General features: G+C 38.3%; 1 protein-coding gene across 12 annotated transcripts in view; it reads right to left on the bottom strand.

Annotated features, from left to right (window-relative positions):
- The window catches only part of ATP7A (ATPase copper transporting alpha), a 140,506-nt gene that overhangs the window by 77,476 nt on the left and 45,900 nt on the right, over window positions 1-17,130 (bottom strand). For 8 of the 12 annotated variants that reach the window (XM_002831836.6, XM_024241029.3, XM_054544758.2 and 5 more), the window contains one exon: window positions 2,701-2,841. In XM_002831836.6, the coding sequence (XP_002831882.2) occupies window positions 2,701-2,820 (120 nt within the window). In that variant the 5' untranslated portion in view covers window positions 2,821-2,841. Of the gene's footprint in view, window positions 1-2,700; window positions 2,842-9,919; window positions 10,112-17,130 lie in introns of all 12 variants that reach the window. The other 4 variants (XM_054544755.2, XM_063721061.1, XM_063721059.1 and 1 more) reach the window with 1 other exon arrangement.

Here is a 17,130-nt window from a genome sequence, read left to right as displayed (position 1 = left end):
GATCAATGGAACAGAATAGCACAGAAAGAAATAAACCAATAAATATATGGTCAATTGATTTTCAACAAAGGTTCAAAGGCAATTCAATGGAGAGAGAATAGACTTTTTAACAAATGACGCTGGGAAAAATGGACACACATATCCGAAAAAAAATTAACTTCAACCGGTATCTAACAATGTATACAAGTTAGTTCAAAATGGATCGTAGACCTAAACGTAAAACCTAAAATTATAAAGTCTTTAGAAAAAGACATAGCAGAAAAATCTTTGTGACCTTGAGTTAGGCCATGATTTCTTAGGTATACTAAAGCATAAGACATAAAAGGAAAAAAAGTGGATAAACTGGAATTCATCAAAAATGAAAACTTCTACTCTGAAAAAGACACTATTTATTTATTTATTTATTTATTTATTTTGAGACGGAGCCTCGCTCTGCTGCCCAGGCTGGAATGCAGTGGTGTGATCTTGGCTCACTGCAAGCTCTGCCTCCTGGGTTCACGCCATTCTCCTGCCTCAGCCTCTCCAGTAGCTGGGACTACAGGCACCCACCACCACACCTGGCTAATTTTTTGTATTTTTAGTGGAGACAGGGTTTCACTGTGTTAGCCAGGATGGTCTCTGTCTCCTGACCTCGTGATCCACCCGCCTCGGCCTCCCAAAGTGCTGGGATTACAGGCGTGAGCCACCACGCCCGGCCAAGACACTTTTTAAGAGACTGAAAAGACAAGCCACAGACTGGAAAAATGTATTTGTAAAACACATATCTGACAGAAGACTTATATTCAGAACATATAATCAAAATTCAATAACAACAAAACAAAAAACCCAACTAAAAATTTGGCCAAAAGGTTTAACACACATTTCACCAAAGAAGGTATACAAATACCTAATAAGCACATTAAAAGATGCTCAATATCATTAGCCACTAAGGAAATGAGAATTAGTGATGTAATATTACACACCCATTAGAATGTCTATAATTTAAAAGACTGACAATACAAATTGTTGGAGGGAATGTGGAGAAAATGGAACACTTTCAAAGTGGAACACAAACACTGCTGGTGGGAAGATAAAATGGTATTTCCACTGTGGTAAATCATTTGGCAGTGTATCACTTACCAATGAGGACACCACGTATGGGCTCTGTCACAACTATTCAACTCTGTTGTAGTGAAAAAAGGGCTGTACACAATACGTAAATGAATGAGTGTGGCTGTGTTCTAATAAAACTTTATATTACTAAAACTTTACTTACAGACACAAAAATTTGAATTTCATGTGCTTTTCATAAGTCCCTAAATATTTTTTTAATTTTTTTCAACAGTGTAAAAATGTAAAAGGCATTCTTAGCTTATGAGCCATATGAAAGCAGTTGGCAAACTGGGTTTAGCCTGCAGATCATCATTTTCCAATCCCTGCCATATATGCATGAAGTTTCTTATGATAACCACAGGTACTTCATGCAGTATTCAGAAGGCTTTTTTATAACCTGAACTACATCTTTAACCACAGTATATCTAGAATGCTGTTGATGCTCAAGTAATGTTAAACAATAATAGAGTCTTCAACTTAAAGCCCTAGAGTCTGAAAAACAAACAAACAAACAAAAAACCAATAATAGAGTCTTCCTTAGGCATATCATACAAGGTGTACTAGTAATTTTGGCTGGGCATGGTGGCTCATACCTGTAATGCCCACACTCTGGGAGGCCCAGGTGGGAGGATCACTTGAGTCCAAGAGTTTGAGATCAGCCTGGACAACATAGTGAGACCCCCATTGCTACAAAAAATAAATTTAAAAATTAGCTGGCACGCAGCCAGGCACAGTGGCTCATGCCTGTAATCCCAACAGTTTGGAAGGCTGAGGTGGGCAGATCACCTGAGGTCAGGAGTTCGAGACCAGCCTGACTAACATGGAGAAACCCTGTCTCTACTAAAAATACAAAATTAGCTGGGAGTGGTGGCGCATGCCTGTAATCCCAGCTACTCAGAAGGCTGAGGCAGGAGAATTGCTTGAACCCGGGAGGCGGAGGCTGTGGTGAGCTGAGATCGTGCCATTGCACTCCAGCCTGGGCAGCAAGAGCAAAACTCCATCTTAAAAAAAAAATTAGCTAGCATGGTGGTGCACGCCTGTGGTCCTAGGTACTTGGGAGGCCGAGATGGGAGGATTGCTTGAGCCTGGGAAATCTAGGCTGCAGTGAGCTGTGATTTTGCCACTGCACTCCAGCCTGGGTGACAGAGCAAGACCCTGTCTGAAAAAAAAATTAAAAATAAAAACCACAGTATACTAGCAATTCTCTAGACATTTTCCCTTCAAGTTTTAATTGCAAAATAATCACCATGTTATAAAAGAAAAAGAAAACCCCAACCCATCCCCTGAAAACATACATTTTAGTTCAGTATGAGATTCAGAGTAATAAACAGTATATAAATACTCATATACTTATAAAATATAAATCTATAAATATACAACCACAATATCAAGATTCCATGTTCAGATGTTTTTAAATTGAAAATATATCTTTTTTCTTTATGAGAGGAATTAATGGGTCAAAGAAAACTTATTTAGCTTCAAGATAAGAAGTACGATAGTTTTTATTGCCAAATGTGTCAGTGTGTCTGCTTCTATCTGTGTTAGAAGTAATTTCTAGCAGAATTCTCTTCAATGGCATTTGACTTCAGTTTCCAAAGAGTAACTTACCTTAATGTGATGCACACCATTCACTTTTCCAATCTGCTGCTCAATGGTCCAGACACAAGAATTGCAAGTCATACCCTCAACAGAAATGGTAACAGAATTCACACCCATACTTGGATCCATTTTGATTTCCTCATTACATTCCTGTTAGAAACAATAAACTCATTAATTTCAGCTATGCAAATAATCTTTCCTCAACTTTTCCCCCACCTCCCCAATTAAAAATATGCTATATTTTATATATGCTAAAGTGTCATGTTTAAAAAATTAAAATGTGCTAGTAATAAAATATGGTAAGCATTCTTCTTGCTTAGAAAAAAAAATTCTCATCACCTTAGATGAAGTAAAGGCAAGTTGTTTCTATGGACATGCTAATTAAAAATAAAAATTTCAATACTTTAATACAAGTAACTAGCCTTCATAGAGTGCTTTCCTGATTACTAATGTTTCCCATACATAATCTCATTTAACATTTGTAAGTACAAATTAAGAACTAACCAAAAATGCCCCAAATCCTTACAACAGCCAACAAGGTCCCACATGATTTCCCATGCCTGTCCCCCTCAAATTTACCTGGCCTCCTCTTCTACCACTCACCAAACCCTTCTCTGTGCCAGTCATACTGGCCTCCTGGCTGTTACTCATGCAAGGATGACTCCTACTTCAAGGCCTTCGTTTTAGCTATTCTCTTGCTTTGGGACTTTCTTCTTCCAGATAACTGCTTGGCTAACTTCTTTGTCTCCAAGTCTTTGTTCAAATCTAACCTTAATGAGGACTATGCTGACCACCCTATTTAAAACTGCAACCTACATCCCTTCCACACAAACATACTCTGATTCCCCTTACCTCTGCTTTTTCTTTTGTTTTCATAGAACTTACCACCTTCCAACATACTCCATAATTTGCTGATTTATTCTGTTTATTGCTTATTGTCTGCCTTCCTGTGGTGGTTTTAAAATATGCCCACAGATTCTTTGCTACTCCTTCCTTCAAGAGGTGGAATTTAATCCTTTCCCCTTCGGTGTGGCCTGAACTTAATGACTTGTTTCTCGTTTTTTGTTGTTGTTGTTGTTGTTTTTTTTTTGAGACTCATTCTGTCTCGCAGGCTGGAGTACTGTGGCACTATCTCAGTTCACTGCAACTTCAGCTTCCCGGGTTGAAGTGATTCTCCTGCATCAGCCTCCCTAATAGCTGAGATTACAGGCGCATGCCACCACACCTGGCTAATATTTTGTATTTTAAGTAGAGACAAGGTTTCACCATGTTGACTAGGCTGGTCTCGAACACCTGACCTCAAGTGATCCACCCGCCTCGCCTTCCCAAAGTGCTGGGATTACAGGCGTGAGCCACCACACCTGGCCTAATGACTTGTTTCTAATGAATAGACTAAGGTAGAAGCAACAAGGTGTGACTTCCAAGACTAGGTCATAAAAAACATTGCAAGAGGAGAAAAAAGCATTGTGTTTTCCTTGTTGTCCTCTCTCCTGAATCACGCAATCCGGGGTAAGCCACCTACCAGGTATGAAGACATACAAGCAGCCTTATGGAGAGGTTCATATGGCGAGGAACTGAGGCCTCATGTCAAAAACCAGCAAAGACCTAAGGCCTCCCGCCAATAGCCAGGTAAGTGAACCACCTTGGAAACTGCTCCTTCAGACCCAAGTTAAGCCTTTAAACTACTGCAGCCCCAGACACCATATTGACTACAACTTCATGAGACACCCTGAGCCAGAACCACCCATCTAAGCTGCTCCCAAATTACTGAGTCATAGGAAATGTGAGATAATAAATGTTTGTTGCTTTAAGCCACTACATTTTGGGGTTATTTGTTACACTGCAATAATTAAGTAATACACTTCCCACTAGAATAAAAACTCCATGAAGATAGGACTCTGTTTTTTCACTGATACTAGGCTGAACCACATGAAATCATCATAGTCAAACACTGGCAATTTCATATAAATCAATCTAATATATCCCATGGAAACAGTGGTTCCTCTGGTGAGGGGAAATGAGTGGTTAGAGAATAAGGGTGGGAAAAAGAATTTTCAGTGTATAACCTTTTGTACCTTTTACTTCAAATGGTATAAAAAGTATTACAACATCATCTTAGTTTTGGTGAGCTCAGAGAAACTTAAGGAGAAAATGCTGAACCATGCCCGCTGCTACTAACAAAGCAAGATGATTAATGGACTCTTGTAACTTCTCCAACTAATTTCTTTGGAGCTTTGAACAATTAGACCACCCAGTCTATGGTATTATGTTATGGAAGCCTGAACTAAGACATATGCATTCTTTTTTAAATTGGGATATGATTCACATGCCATAAAATTCAGCCTTTCAACCTACAGAATGGGAGAAAAAATTTTGCAATCTACCCATCTGACAAAGGTCTAATATCCAGAATCTACAAGGAACTTAAACAATTTACAAGAAAAAAACAACCCCATCAAAAAGTGGGCAAAGGATATGAATAGACATTTCTCAAAAGAAGACATTTATGCAGCCAACAAACATATGAAAAAAAGCTCAACATCACAGATCATCAGAGAAATGCAAATCAAAACCACAATGAGATACCATCTCACACCAGTCAGAATAGCAATTATTAAAAAGTCAGGAAACAATAGATGCTGGTGAGGCTGTGGGGAAATAGGAACGCTTTTACACTGTTGGTGGGAATGTGAATTAGTTCAACTATTGTGGAAGACAGTATGGCAATTCCTCGAGGATCTAGAACCAGAAATACCATTTGACCCAGCAACCCCATTACTGGGTATATACCCAGAGGAATATAAATCATTCTACTATAAAGACACATGCACACGTATGTTTACTGCAGCACTATTTACAATAGCAAAGACTTGGAACCAACCCAAATGCCCATCAATGATAGACTGGATAAAGAAAATGTGGTACATATACACCATGGAATACTATGCAGCCATACAAAGGAATGAGATCATGTCCTTTGCAGGGATATGAATGAAGATGGAAACCATCATCCTCAGCAGACTAACACAGGAACAGAGAACCAAATGCTGCATGTTCTTGCTCATAAGTGGGAGTTGAACAATGAGAACACATGGACACAGGGAGGGGAACATCACACACCGGGGCCTGTTGGGGGGTGAGCGGTGAGGGGAGGAAACTTAAAGGACGGGTCAATAGATGCAGCAAACCACCATAGCACACATGTACCTACGTAACAAACCTTTCGTTCTGCGCATCTATCCTGGTTTTTTTTAGAAGAAATGAAAAAAATTCAGCCTTTTAAGGTAACCAGTTCAGTGCATTTTAGTACATTCACAAGGATGTGCAACCATAATGACTATGTAGTTGCAAAACATTTTCATTACTCCAAAAAGAAATCCCATGTCCATTAGCAACACTCCCCATTCCTCTCTACTCACAGCCCCTGGCAAACACTAATTTTATTTCCTATCTCTATGGATTTGCCTATACGGTCATTTCATATAAATTGATTCATTCAATATGTGTCCTTGTGTGTCTGGATTCTTTCACTTAGCATAATGTTTTCAAGGTACATTGATGTGTAAAATGTATCGGTATTCCATTCTTTTCACTTTCTTGATGGTGTCCATTGAATCACAAAAGCTTTTAATTTGTGAAGTCCAACTTACCTTTTTTCTTTTGTGTTTTTTGTGTCATATCTAAGAAACCATTGCCACATTCAAACTTACGAACATTTACTGCTATGTTTTCTTCTAAGAGTTTTTGTAGTTTTGGCTCTTATATTTAGGTCTTTAATCCATTTTGAGTTAATTGTTGTACATGGTGTATGGTAAGGATCCAACATACATTGTTTTACATGTGGATGTCCTGTTTTCCCAACACCAGTTTTAAAACATTCTTGAGATGTAGTTCACATATTATATAATTCACACATTTAAAGTGTAGAATTCAATAGTTGTTAGCATATTCACAGACATGTGCAACCATCACCATAGGCAATTTCAGAACATTTTCATCACCTAAAAACAACAACAACAAAACATACCCTTTACCTATCAGTCATCACCTCCTAAGCCTTCTGTCCTAGGCAACCACTAATCTACTTTGCTTGTATAGATTTTCCTCTTCTGGACATTTCAGATGAATGGAATCATGTAATAAGTGGTCTTTTGTGACTGACTTCTTTCACGTAGCATGTTTTCAGTGTTCATCCATGTTACAGCACATATCAGTACATCATTCCCTTTTATGGCTGAATAATATTCCTCTGCATAGAAATACCATATTTTATCTATTTGTCAGTTGATGAACATTTGGGTTGTTTCCATCTTTTGGCTATTATGAATAATGCTGCTATAAACATTCATGTACAAACTTCTGTGTTTTCATTTCTCTTTGGTAATATCTAAGAGTAGACTTGCTGGGTCATATAATAACTCTATGTTTAATTGTTTGAGGATCTGCCAGACTGTTTTCCAAAGTGACTGTACCATTTATACTCCCATCAGCAGTACATGAGGGCCCCAATTGTTCCACCTCCAATACCTATTATCTTTTTTATTCTATCCATCCTAGCAGGTGTGAAGTGGTATCTCATTGTGGTTTTGATTCACATTTCTCTGATTACTAATGATGTCAAGCATCTTTTCATGTGCTTATTGGGTATTTGTATATCTTTGAAGAAATGTCTATTCAAGCACTCTACCCAATTTTTAATAGTTGTTTTGTTGTTGTTGTTGAGTTGTAAGAGTTCTTTATATTCTTGGACATTAATCCCTTATCAGATATATGACTTTCAAATACTTTCTCCTATCCAGTTGGTTGTCTTTCATTCTTTTTTTTTTTTAAATAAAATTTACTTTTAATAAAAATTTATTTTGTACATTTTTAAAATCACAATTTTCAGGACATGTAAGAAAAATATTTTTCCTAATACTGAAATAAGCATATCTTTGGTATAGAAATCACACTCTATGTGTGATCTTTTAACTTAAAAAAAAAAAGTCCAGTGCTTTTACATTGTTGGTGGGAGTGTAAATTAGTTCAACCATTGTGGAAGACAGTGTGGTGATTCCTCAAGGATCTAGAGCTAGAAATACCATTTGACCCAGCAATCCCATTACAGGATATATACCCAAAGGATTATAAATCATTCTACTATAAAGACACATGCACATGTATGTTTATTGTGGCACTATTCACAATAGCAAAGACTTGGAACCAACCTAAGTGTCCATCAATAACAGACTGGATAAAGAAAATGTGGCACATACACACCATGGAATACTATGCAGCCATAAAAAAGGATGAGTTCATGTCCTTTGCAGGGACATGGATGAAGCTGGAAACAATCATTCTCAGCAAACTATCACATGAACAGAAAACCAAACACTGCATGTTCTCACTTGTAAGTGAGATTTGAACAATGAGAACACATGGACATAGGGAGGGAAGCATCACACATGGGGGCCTGTTGGGGGGTGGGGATTAGGCGAGGGATAACATTAGGAGAAATACCTAATGTAGGTGATGGGTTGATGGGTGCAGCAAACCACCATGGCACGTGTATACCTATGTAACAAACCTGCACGTTCTGCACATGTACCCCAGAACTTAAAGTATAAAAAAAAAAGTCTAGAACTAGACCTAATATGCTAAACAAAACTATTCTTTGGCCATCCATCTGCAGCCTTTCAATGCACCATTGTGGAGCTTCAGAATATCATTCTGTACACATCACCATATCTACAAAGAATTAAGATGTCATATCAAAGATATCCAGAAGTTATATATGGTAGAGAATTAGTTGGCTTAATCATTCACACATAATACAAACTACCAAAAAGCGACATAAGATACAGAACAAACAAAATAGGACATTGTCACTAAGGTCAAATATAAAAACAATCATGTTATTTAAATTTGATGTATTGGAAGCAAAGTAACTTAGTTAGAATTATGTAAATAACTTGTAAAGCTCCAAAATTCATAGTACGGAGCCATAAATCTGATAAGGCACTTTAAAGACAGCAATCAAACATATAAAAATACCAAAAACAAAAAACATTAAGTGTAAAAGCAGTAATCATAGAAATAAATAGCAAAAAAAAATCGTTCTTTCTAGACAGTCTTCCATTTTCTGAAATAAAGACTTCTTAGCTGGGTGCGGTGGCTCACGCCTGTAATCCCAGCACTTTGGGAGGCCGAGGCGGGTGGATCACCTGAGGTCAGGAGTTTGAGACCAGCCTGGTCAATATGGTGAAACCTTGTCTCTACTAAAAATACAAAAAATTAGCCGAGTATGGTGGCACACGCCTGTAATCCCAGCTACTAGGGAGGCTGAGGCAGGAGAATCACTTGAACTCAGGAGGCGGAGATTGCAGTGAGCCAAGATCGCACCACTGCACTCCAGCCTGGGAGACAGAATGAGACCCTATCTCAAAAAAAAAAAGACTTTTTAAAATAATCATAGGAGGACAAAAGTATTTATCATGTTTTTAAAAGCTATCATCAAAGTTAAAATCCCTGTGAAAAAGATAACATTTTCCTTCAAGTCAACAAAGTCCTGATTCATACATTTTTTAGAGAAACAACTATAGTCTTCCTGCTAAATACAGGAAGAAAAAATAGCTTTGTATTATGTTAGTCAACTCTTCTTTTCAATAAACATTTAGTGAATGCTATGTGACACTGTTTTAGGTGCTGGGGATATCGAAGTAAGTAAGACAATCATTTGCTCTAGAGAACTTAGCCTAATGGAGCTGGAACCTTAAAGTTATCTCCCTTGGTCCATAAGATGAAGCTCAACTTCTAACTCTGCCATGCTTGGCATCTTACTGCACAACAAATAATGGTCCACTTAGTTTGCTACTGGTAGCACTGTGGCACAATTAATATTAACTATCTACTGACAAAATTAAATTTTGTAAAGGATTTTATGAAAGTTTGAAGGGCAGAAAGTGTAAGAATAAACAAGTACTGATCAACATCAAAAATAGAATCAGTATTCTGCTTTTACAAAGGTTAAGAAAACCAAGAAAAATTTCATTCTGAAGATATAGAGAACTGCTAGATATTATCCTATATATGTGGCGCATGTGAAATGATCATATATGAGGAATTATGAATTATTACACAGTCACTATCAAAGAGCTAAGTATGCCAAATCAATTGTCAGGTTTCCAAGAATCACAGCGTTCTTTCAAGAGGTCCCGTCATGTTTTAAGGAAACGTGCATTTTCCGTACATTTGACGGCAAGCTCTTCCACTTGAGCTGATACTGTAGATATGGCTTCAAGAAGTTTGGTTGACAAAAATGCTGTGTCTCCGATCTGCAGCCCCACTTCCTCCAGCAGGTCTACTGTTGCGCTGCTGCTCCTGCTCAAAACGGGCCGGCCTAAACTCACAGCAATGCCCAGGGAAGATGCTGAAGAGGGGTCTGAAAATGAGGGAGAAGAGAGAGGAAGTAGGGCTGTGAAGAAACTCGTAACACCTCAGGGTCAGCCACAGGGAAGGGCTGGTGTTAACAGTGGAGGGTGTCCAGGTTCTTGGCGTCTTAAACAAAGAATTGGACAAAACGCACAAAGCAAGGAAGGAATGAAGGGATTTGTTGAAAATGAAAGTACACTCCACAGTATGGGAGCAGGCCTGAGCACAGGGGCTCAAAAGGCCCTCTTATAGAGTTTTTGTGAGTTTAAATACCCTCTACTTGGAGTACACCCTATGTAAAAGGAGAGGATGAAGTAAAGTTACAAAATCATTTACTTGGCCTATGCTCTATGAGAGGATATTTCCTGTCATAGCTGAAGTGTGAATCAGCCTTATGTTCCTGCCTCCAGACCCTATTTTCCAGCCTCACTGGGATGGCAGAATCCGACCAGAGGAGCCAAACCATCTTTCAACCACTTGTACCCAAATCCTCCATTCTCTTGATAGTGTCCTTTTGTGTACAAGTTTTCAAGTCTGAAGAAGTCCAATTTTACTATTCAGGACACTCACAAGGTTCACACATTGCATTTGGTTTTATGTCTCTTTTGTCTCATTTAACCTAGAATAGCTCCTTCCATATCTCTTTTCCCCCATGAAGTGACTTTTTGAAGGTCAGTTGTCTTAACATCCATTGTATCTTCTTTTTAAAATATAAACTCTTTTTTGATAATCAGGGGGATGATAGTTGGAATTATATCTCTTAATACCTACATAAGGTCAGTTACTACAAGAGAACAAAAGCCCAGATAGGACAGGAAAGGCAAGTTTGGGAGCAAAGGACAAATAGGATGAGTTCAGGTGGCGAGTCCAGGATGGAGTACTTAAGGCAAGCATGAAGGTATTAGGGGCCCAAGAGGAGTCAGTGGGAAGCAGTACAAGGGTATAAAAATGGAAGTAGAAGAATGTCTAAAACAAACAGATCCTATCAAAATTTTATCTAAGGATAGTCCTGAGCCTAAAAAAGGAAACTTCCTTATTCTTCTTATAGCTTTGGTTGTCTACCTCCAGAACACAGAACTCAGACTTGCTCCTGTATCTTATGGGTCAAATGGGGCTTTTGATGGCTGATCTTGCAAGATTACCAAAGTTGACTAAATCGTTTTATGGGAAAACATCAAATTCAACAAAAAGAACTGGCAACAAACTTTTAGAATACAATACCTTTGGTAGGTGAAGGCTAGTTTACCTGTTTAGGAATGTAAGACTGAAATATAGTTTTATCATGGGGTATGTCCCAGACCAAAGCACTGGACTAACTCTCAGGCTTACTGAGGAACTGAGAGAGATCAGTCAGGCAGAAAGGCACTGGATAGTTCACCCAGGAAGTAAGTATTGAGGAGTCCACAATGTGTGAGCACAAACAAAAATTATACTAATTAAACCACTTTTCCCACTACATCTTAATTTAAGTCATATCAACTCTGAATACATATTTCTTTCTGCTTTCGTAATTCACCTGCATTGTTTTTTTCAAAACTCTACTTAAATTGGACTTTACACATGAAACCTCGGAGGAATTCCATCTCACTGTCACTACTTTATTACATATACACACAACTCTAATTGACTTTGTTATATATGTTATGTCCATCTTTTTCATTTTAAATGTCTTAAAGGTAGGTACAAAACCAGGAATATCTTTTGTTAACATCCCATTGCATTTAGCAAAATGACTCAGAAAACAGAGTAAGATCATAAACAGTTTCATATGGTATGGAAAAAAAAAAATGTAGGCTTCTGGGAAACGACAGTATCAAAGAGACAAATTTGGCATCCAGCTCTTAGTGATGAATGACTCTGAGAACAAAAGCATCCAACAACACTGAGGGAAATAACTTCAAGTTATTAATACATCTTGAGCCATTCCCTAAGTAGAGATGGTAATCACCATCAGTAATACCAGTTTCTAAGAGGAAAAACAATATTATGACTAGATGATCATCTCTGGTTTGGAAACAGAAACTACAGAAATTGAGTACAAAACATGGCACATATGAAGTCTGATTGTTCAAAACCACTTCTTAAAGCTGGTCACAGAAGCTCAAACATCATTCTAAAATTCCCCTAAAATAATCAGCACTTATAATTTGGGAAAGGCTCCTGTATTCTCAATAATCATGCAGTAAGATTTAATTCTTTTTTGGGGTTTTGTTTTGCTGTTGTTTTTGTTTTTGTTTCTTGAGATAGAGTCTTGCTCTGTAGCCCAGGCGGGAGTGCAATGGAGCAGTCTCAGCTCACTGCAACCTCCACCTCCCAGGTTCAAGTGATTCTCCTGCCTCAGCCTCCTGAGTAGCTGGGACTAAAAGTACATGCCACCAGGCCCCGGGTAATTTTTGTATTTTTAGTAGATATGGGGTTTCACCATGTTGGCCAGGCTGATCTCGAACTCCTGACCTCAAGTGGTCCACCCACCTCGGCCTCCCAAAGTGCTGGGATTACAGGCACGAACCACCACACCCAGCCTTAATCCTTTTTTGGATACAACTCTATATGCACAATTTGTGATCCTTGTGATAATCAAGGAAATTCAAATTAAAACCACAATGAATATAATACACCTCTAGCAGGTAGATAAAAATCTCAAAATCTGACAATACCAAGTGTTGGTGAGGATGTGAAGAAACAGGATCTCTCTTGTTCCGTTGGTTAGAGTATAAATTAGTACAATTATGGAAACTGCTTCGAGATAGCTGGTAGAGTTGAAAATATGCATATATTAAAACTCAACATTTTCTCTCCTAAGCGTAGTACCCTAGACAGTCTCACACATGTACACAAGGAAACAAGAACAAAAATGCTCATTGCAACAATGTTGCTAACAGTTAAAACTTTGGAAATAATCTAGATGTCCATCAACAAGGAAATGAAAAAATTGGTTGTGGTATATTTATAATGAAACATAATATAGAAGTTAAAATGAATGAACTAGAATTGTGATTCTCACTGAGAGATGGGGTGATGTCACCACCAATAGGACATTTCAAAATGTCTGGAGACACTTTTGGTTGTCACAACTCAGAGTGCAGCAAGAGAGTACTACTGGCATCTAGTGCATAGAGGCCATGGATACTGCCAATTATCCTGTAATGGACAAGAAAGCCCCTCACAACAAAGAATGATCTGGCCCCAAATGTCTATAGCACTGAGAATGAGAAAGCTTGAAGTAGAGATACAAGTAGCAACAGGGATAAATCCCATAAACATAGTTTAAAAAAAAAAGTTTCAGAAGAAAGTCAAATTGTCCCTGTTTGCAGGTGGCATGATCTTATATACAGAAAACCCTAAAGAATCTACTAAAAAACAGAACTAAAAAATAAATTCAGTAAAGTCACAGGATACAAAATCAACTTATTAAAATCAGTAGTGTTTCCATATGCTAATAGCAAACCACCTGAAAAAAAAATTTTTTAAAAATCCATTTACAATTGCTACATAAAAAAAAGATACTTAGTAATAAACTTAACCAAGGAGGTGAAAGATCTCTACACTAAAAGCTATAAAACACTGGCTGGGTGCAGTGGCTCACGCCTGTAATCCCAGCACCTTGGGAGGCTGAGGCGAGCAGATCACCTGAGGTCAGGAGTTCGAGACCAGCCTGGCCAACATGGAGAAACCCTATCTCTACTAAAAATACAAAATTAGCTGGGCGTGATGGTGCACACCTGTAATCCTAGCTACTTGGGAGGCTGAGGCAGGAGAATCACTTGAACCCTGGAGGCAGAGGTTGCAGTGAGCTGAGATCATGCCATTGCATTCCAGCCTGGGTGACAGAGTGAGACTCTGTCTCCAAAAAAAAAAAAAAAAAAAAAACTATAAAACATTGATGAAAGAAATTGAAGAAGACACAAACAAATGAAAAGCTATCCCATGTTCATGGATTGGAAGAATTAATATTGTTAAAATGGCCATACTACCCAAAGCAATCTACAGACTTAATGCAATCCCTATAAAAATATCAATGACAGTCTTCACATAGGAAAAAACTACCCTAAAATTCATATGGAATGACAAAAGTCCCCAGATAGCCAAAGCAATCTGAAGCAAAAAGAACAAGCCTGGAGGCATCACACTACCTGACTTGAAAATACACTACAAAGCTATAGTAATCAAAGCAGCATAGTATTGGTATAAAAACAGGCACATACAAAATGGAACAGAATAGAGCCCTAAAATAAATTCATGCACCTACAGCCATCTGATTTTCAAAAAAAGGTGCTAAGAACACTGTTAGTCCATTTTTGCATCACTATAAGGAAATACCTGAGACTGGGCAATTTATAAAGAAAAGAGAATTTATTTGGGCTCATGGTTGTATAGGCTATACAGAAGCATGATGCTGGCATTTGCTTCTTGTGAGGGCCTCAGGAAGCTTACAATTATGGCAGAAGGCGAAGGTATGCCAGCATGTCACATGGCAAGAGAATGAGCAAGAGAGACAGGGGGAGGTCCTAGAATATTTTAAACAACCAGATTTCTCCTTTCTGTAAGAGATGGCGAAAAACAAACTAACAAACAAAAACAAACAAGAAAAAACCCCACCATATCTTGCTTATCACCAAGGAGATGGTGCCAAACCAGTCATGAAGGATCTTCCCCCATGATCCAATCGCCTCCCACAAGTCCCACCTCCAACACTGGGAATCACATTTCAACATGAGATTTGGAAAGGACAAACATCCAAACCATATCAAACACACACTGCTCTCTTCAATAAGTGGTGCTGAGAAAATTGAATAGCCACATGCAGAAGAATGAGACTAGACCCCTACCTCTCACCATATACAAAAATCTACTCAAAATGGATTAAATGCTTAAATATAAGAAAATGTGGCATATATACACCATGGAATACTATGCAGCCATAAAAAATGATGAGTTCATGTCCTTTGTAGGGACATGGATGAAATTGGAAATCATCATTCTCAGTAAACTATCGCAAGGACAAAAAACCAAACACTGCATGTTCTCACTCATGGATGGGAATTGAACAATGAGAACACATGGACACAGGAAGGGGAACATCACACTCTGGGGACTGTTGTGGGGTGGGGGGAGGGGGGAGGGATAGCATTAGGAGATATACCTAATGCTAAATGACGAGTTACTGGGTGCAGCACACCAGCATGGCACATGTATACATATGTAACTAACCTGCACATTGTGCACATGTACCCTAAAACTTAAACTATAATAATAATAAAAAAAAGAAAAAAAAATCTGAAACTATGAAACTACTAAAAAAAAACATGCTGGAAATGCTTTATAGCATTGGGCTTAGCAAGGAAGTTTTGAGTGGACCTCAAAAGCACAGACAACAAAAGCAAAAGTAGACAAATGGGATTACATAAAACTGAAAAGCTTTTGCACAGCAAAGGAAACAAAGTAAAGAGACAATCTACAGAATGGGAGAAAATATTTACAAACTATACATTTATCAAGGGGTTAATATCCAGAATATATAAAGAACTTAATGACCACAAAATAAGACTCGTCATTTGGTCATTTTTTAGTCAGGTTAGTTTGTGGTCATTAAGTTCTGTATACATTCTGGATATTAACCCCTTGATAAATGTATAGTTTGTAAATATTTTCTCCCATTCTGTAGATTGTCTCTTTACTTTGTTAATTGTTTCCAATGACAAGTTAATGGGTGCAGCACACCAACATGGCACATGTATACATATGTAACAAACCTGCACGTTGTGCACATGTACCCTAAAACTTAAAGTATAATAATAATAAATTTTTTTTAAATGACCAAAAGGCTTTAATAGACATTTCTCAAAAGAAGACATACAAATACCCAACAAGCACATGAAAAAACACTCAACATCACTAATTGTGCTAGGCTGCTTTTGTATTGCTATAAAGAAATACCTGGCCAGGCGCAGTGGCTCACACCTGTAATCCCACCACTTTGGGATGCCAAAGCAGGCAGAATGCTTGAGCCCTGGAGTTTGAGACAAGCCTGGGCAACACGGCAAAACTCAGTCTCTGCAAAAAATACAAAAATTAGCCAGGTGTAGTGGCACACATCTGTATTCCCAGCTACCTGGGGGCTGAGGTGGGAGGATCACGTAAGCCCAGGAGGCCAAGGCTGTAGTGAGCTGTGACTGGGCCACTGCACTCCAGACTAGGTGAAAGAGCAAGACCCTGTGTCAGTTTAAAAAAAAAAGAAAAGAAAAGAAAGAAAGAAAGAAATAACTGAGACTGGGTAATTGATAAAGAAAAGAGGTTTAATTGACTCACAGTTCTGCAGGCTGTACAAGTATGGTGTCAGTATCTGCTCAGCTTCCAGTGAAGCCTCAAGGAGCTTTTGTTCATGGTGGAAGGTGATGTGGGAGCAAGAGAGACAGAATGGGAGGTGCCACACACTTTTAAACAACCAGATCTCATGTGAACTCACTCATTACCAAGGGGATAGTGCAAAGCCATTCATGAGGGATATGCCTCCATGTTTCAAACACTTCCCAGTAGGCTCCACCTCCAACACTGGGGATTACATTTCACATGAGATTTGGCCAGGACACAGATCCAATCCATACCACTGATCACCAGAAAAATGCAAATGAAAACCACAAGGAGATACCAACTCACTCCAGTTATTATCAAAATAACAAAAGAAAAGAGGGGTGGTGACGATATGGAGAAAAGGGAACCCTTATACACAGTTGGTGGGATTGTAAATTAGTACAGCCACTATGGGAAACAGTATGGTGATTCCTCAAAAAATTGAAAATTGAACTACCATATGATCCAGCAATCCCACTACTGGGTATTTATTCACAGGAAATGAAATTGGTATGTTGAAGAGATTATCTGCACTGCCATGTTTATTGCAGCAGTATTTGCAATAGCCAAAATATGGAATCAATCCATGTCCGACAATGGATAAATGCATAAACAAAATGTGGTGTATATATATACATGGAATACTATTCAGCCATAAAAAAGAATAAAATTCTGCCA

This window comes from Pongo abelii, chromosome X, assembly GCF_028885655.2.
Source record: "Pongo abelii isolate AG06213 chromosome X, NHGRI_mPonAbe1-v2.0_pri, whole genome shotgun sequence".
NCBI lineage: Eukaryota > Metazoa > Chordata > Mammalia > Primates > Hominidae > Pongo > Pongo abelii.
The sequence above is the reverse complement of the archived record's forward strand: the minus strand, read 5'-3'. Positions and strand labels throughout refer to the sequence as shown.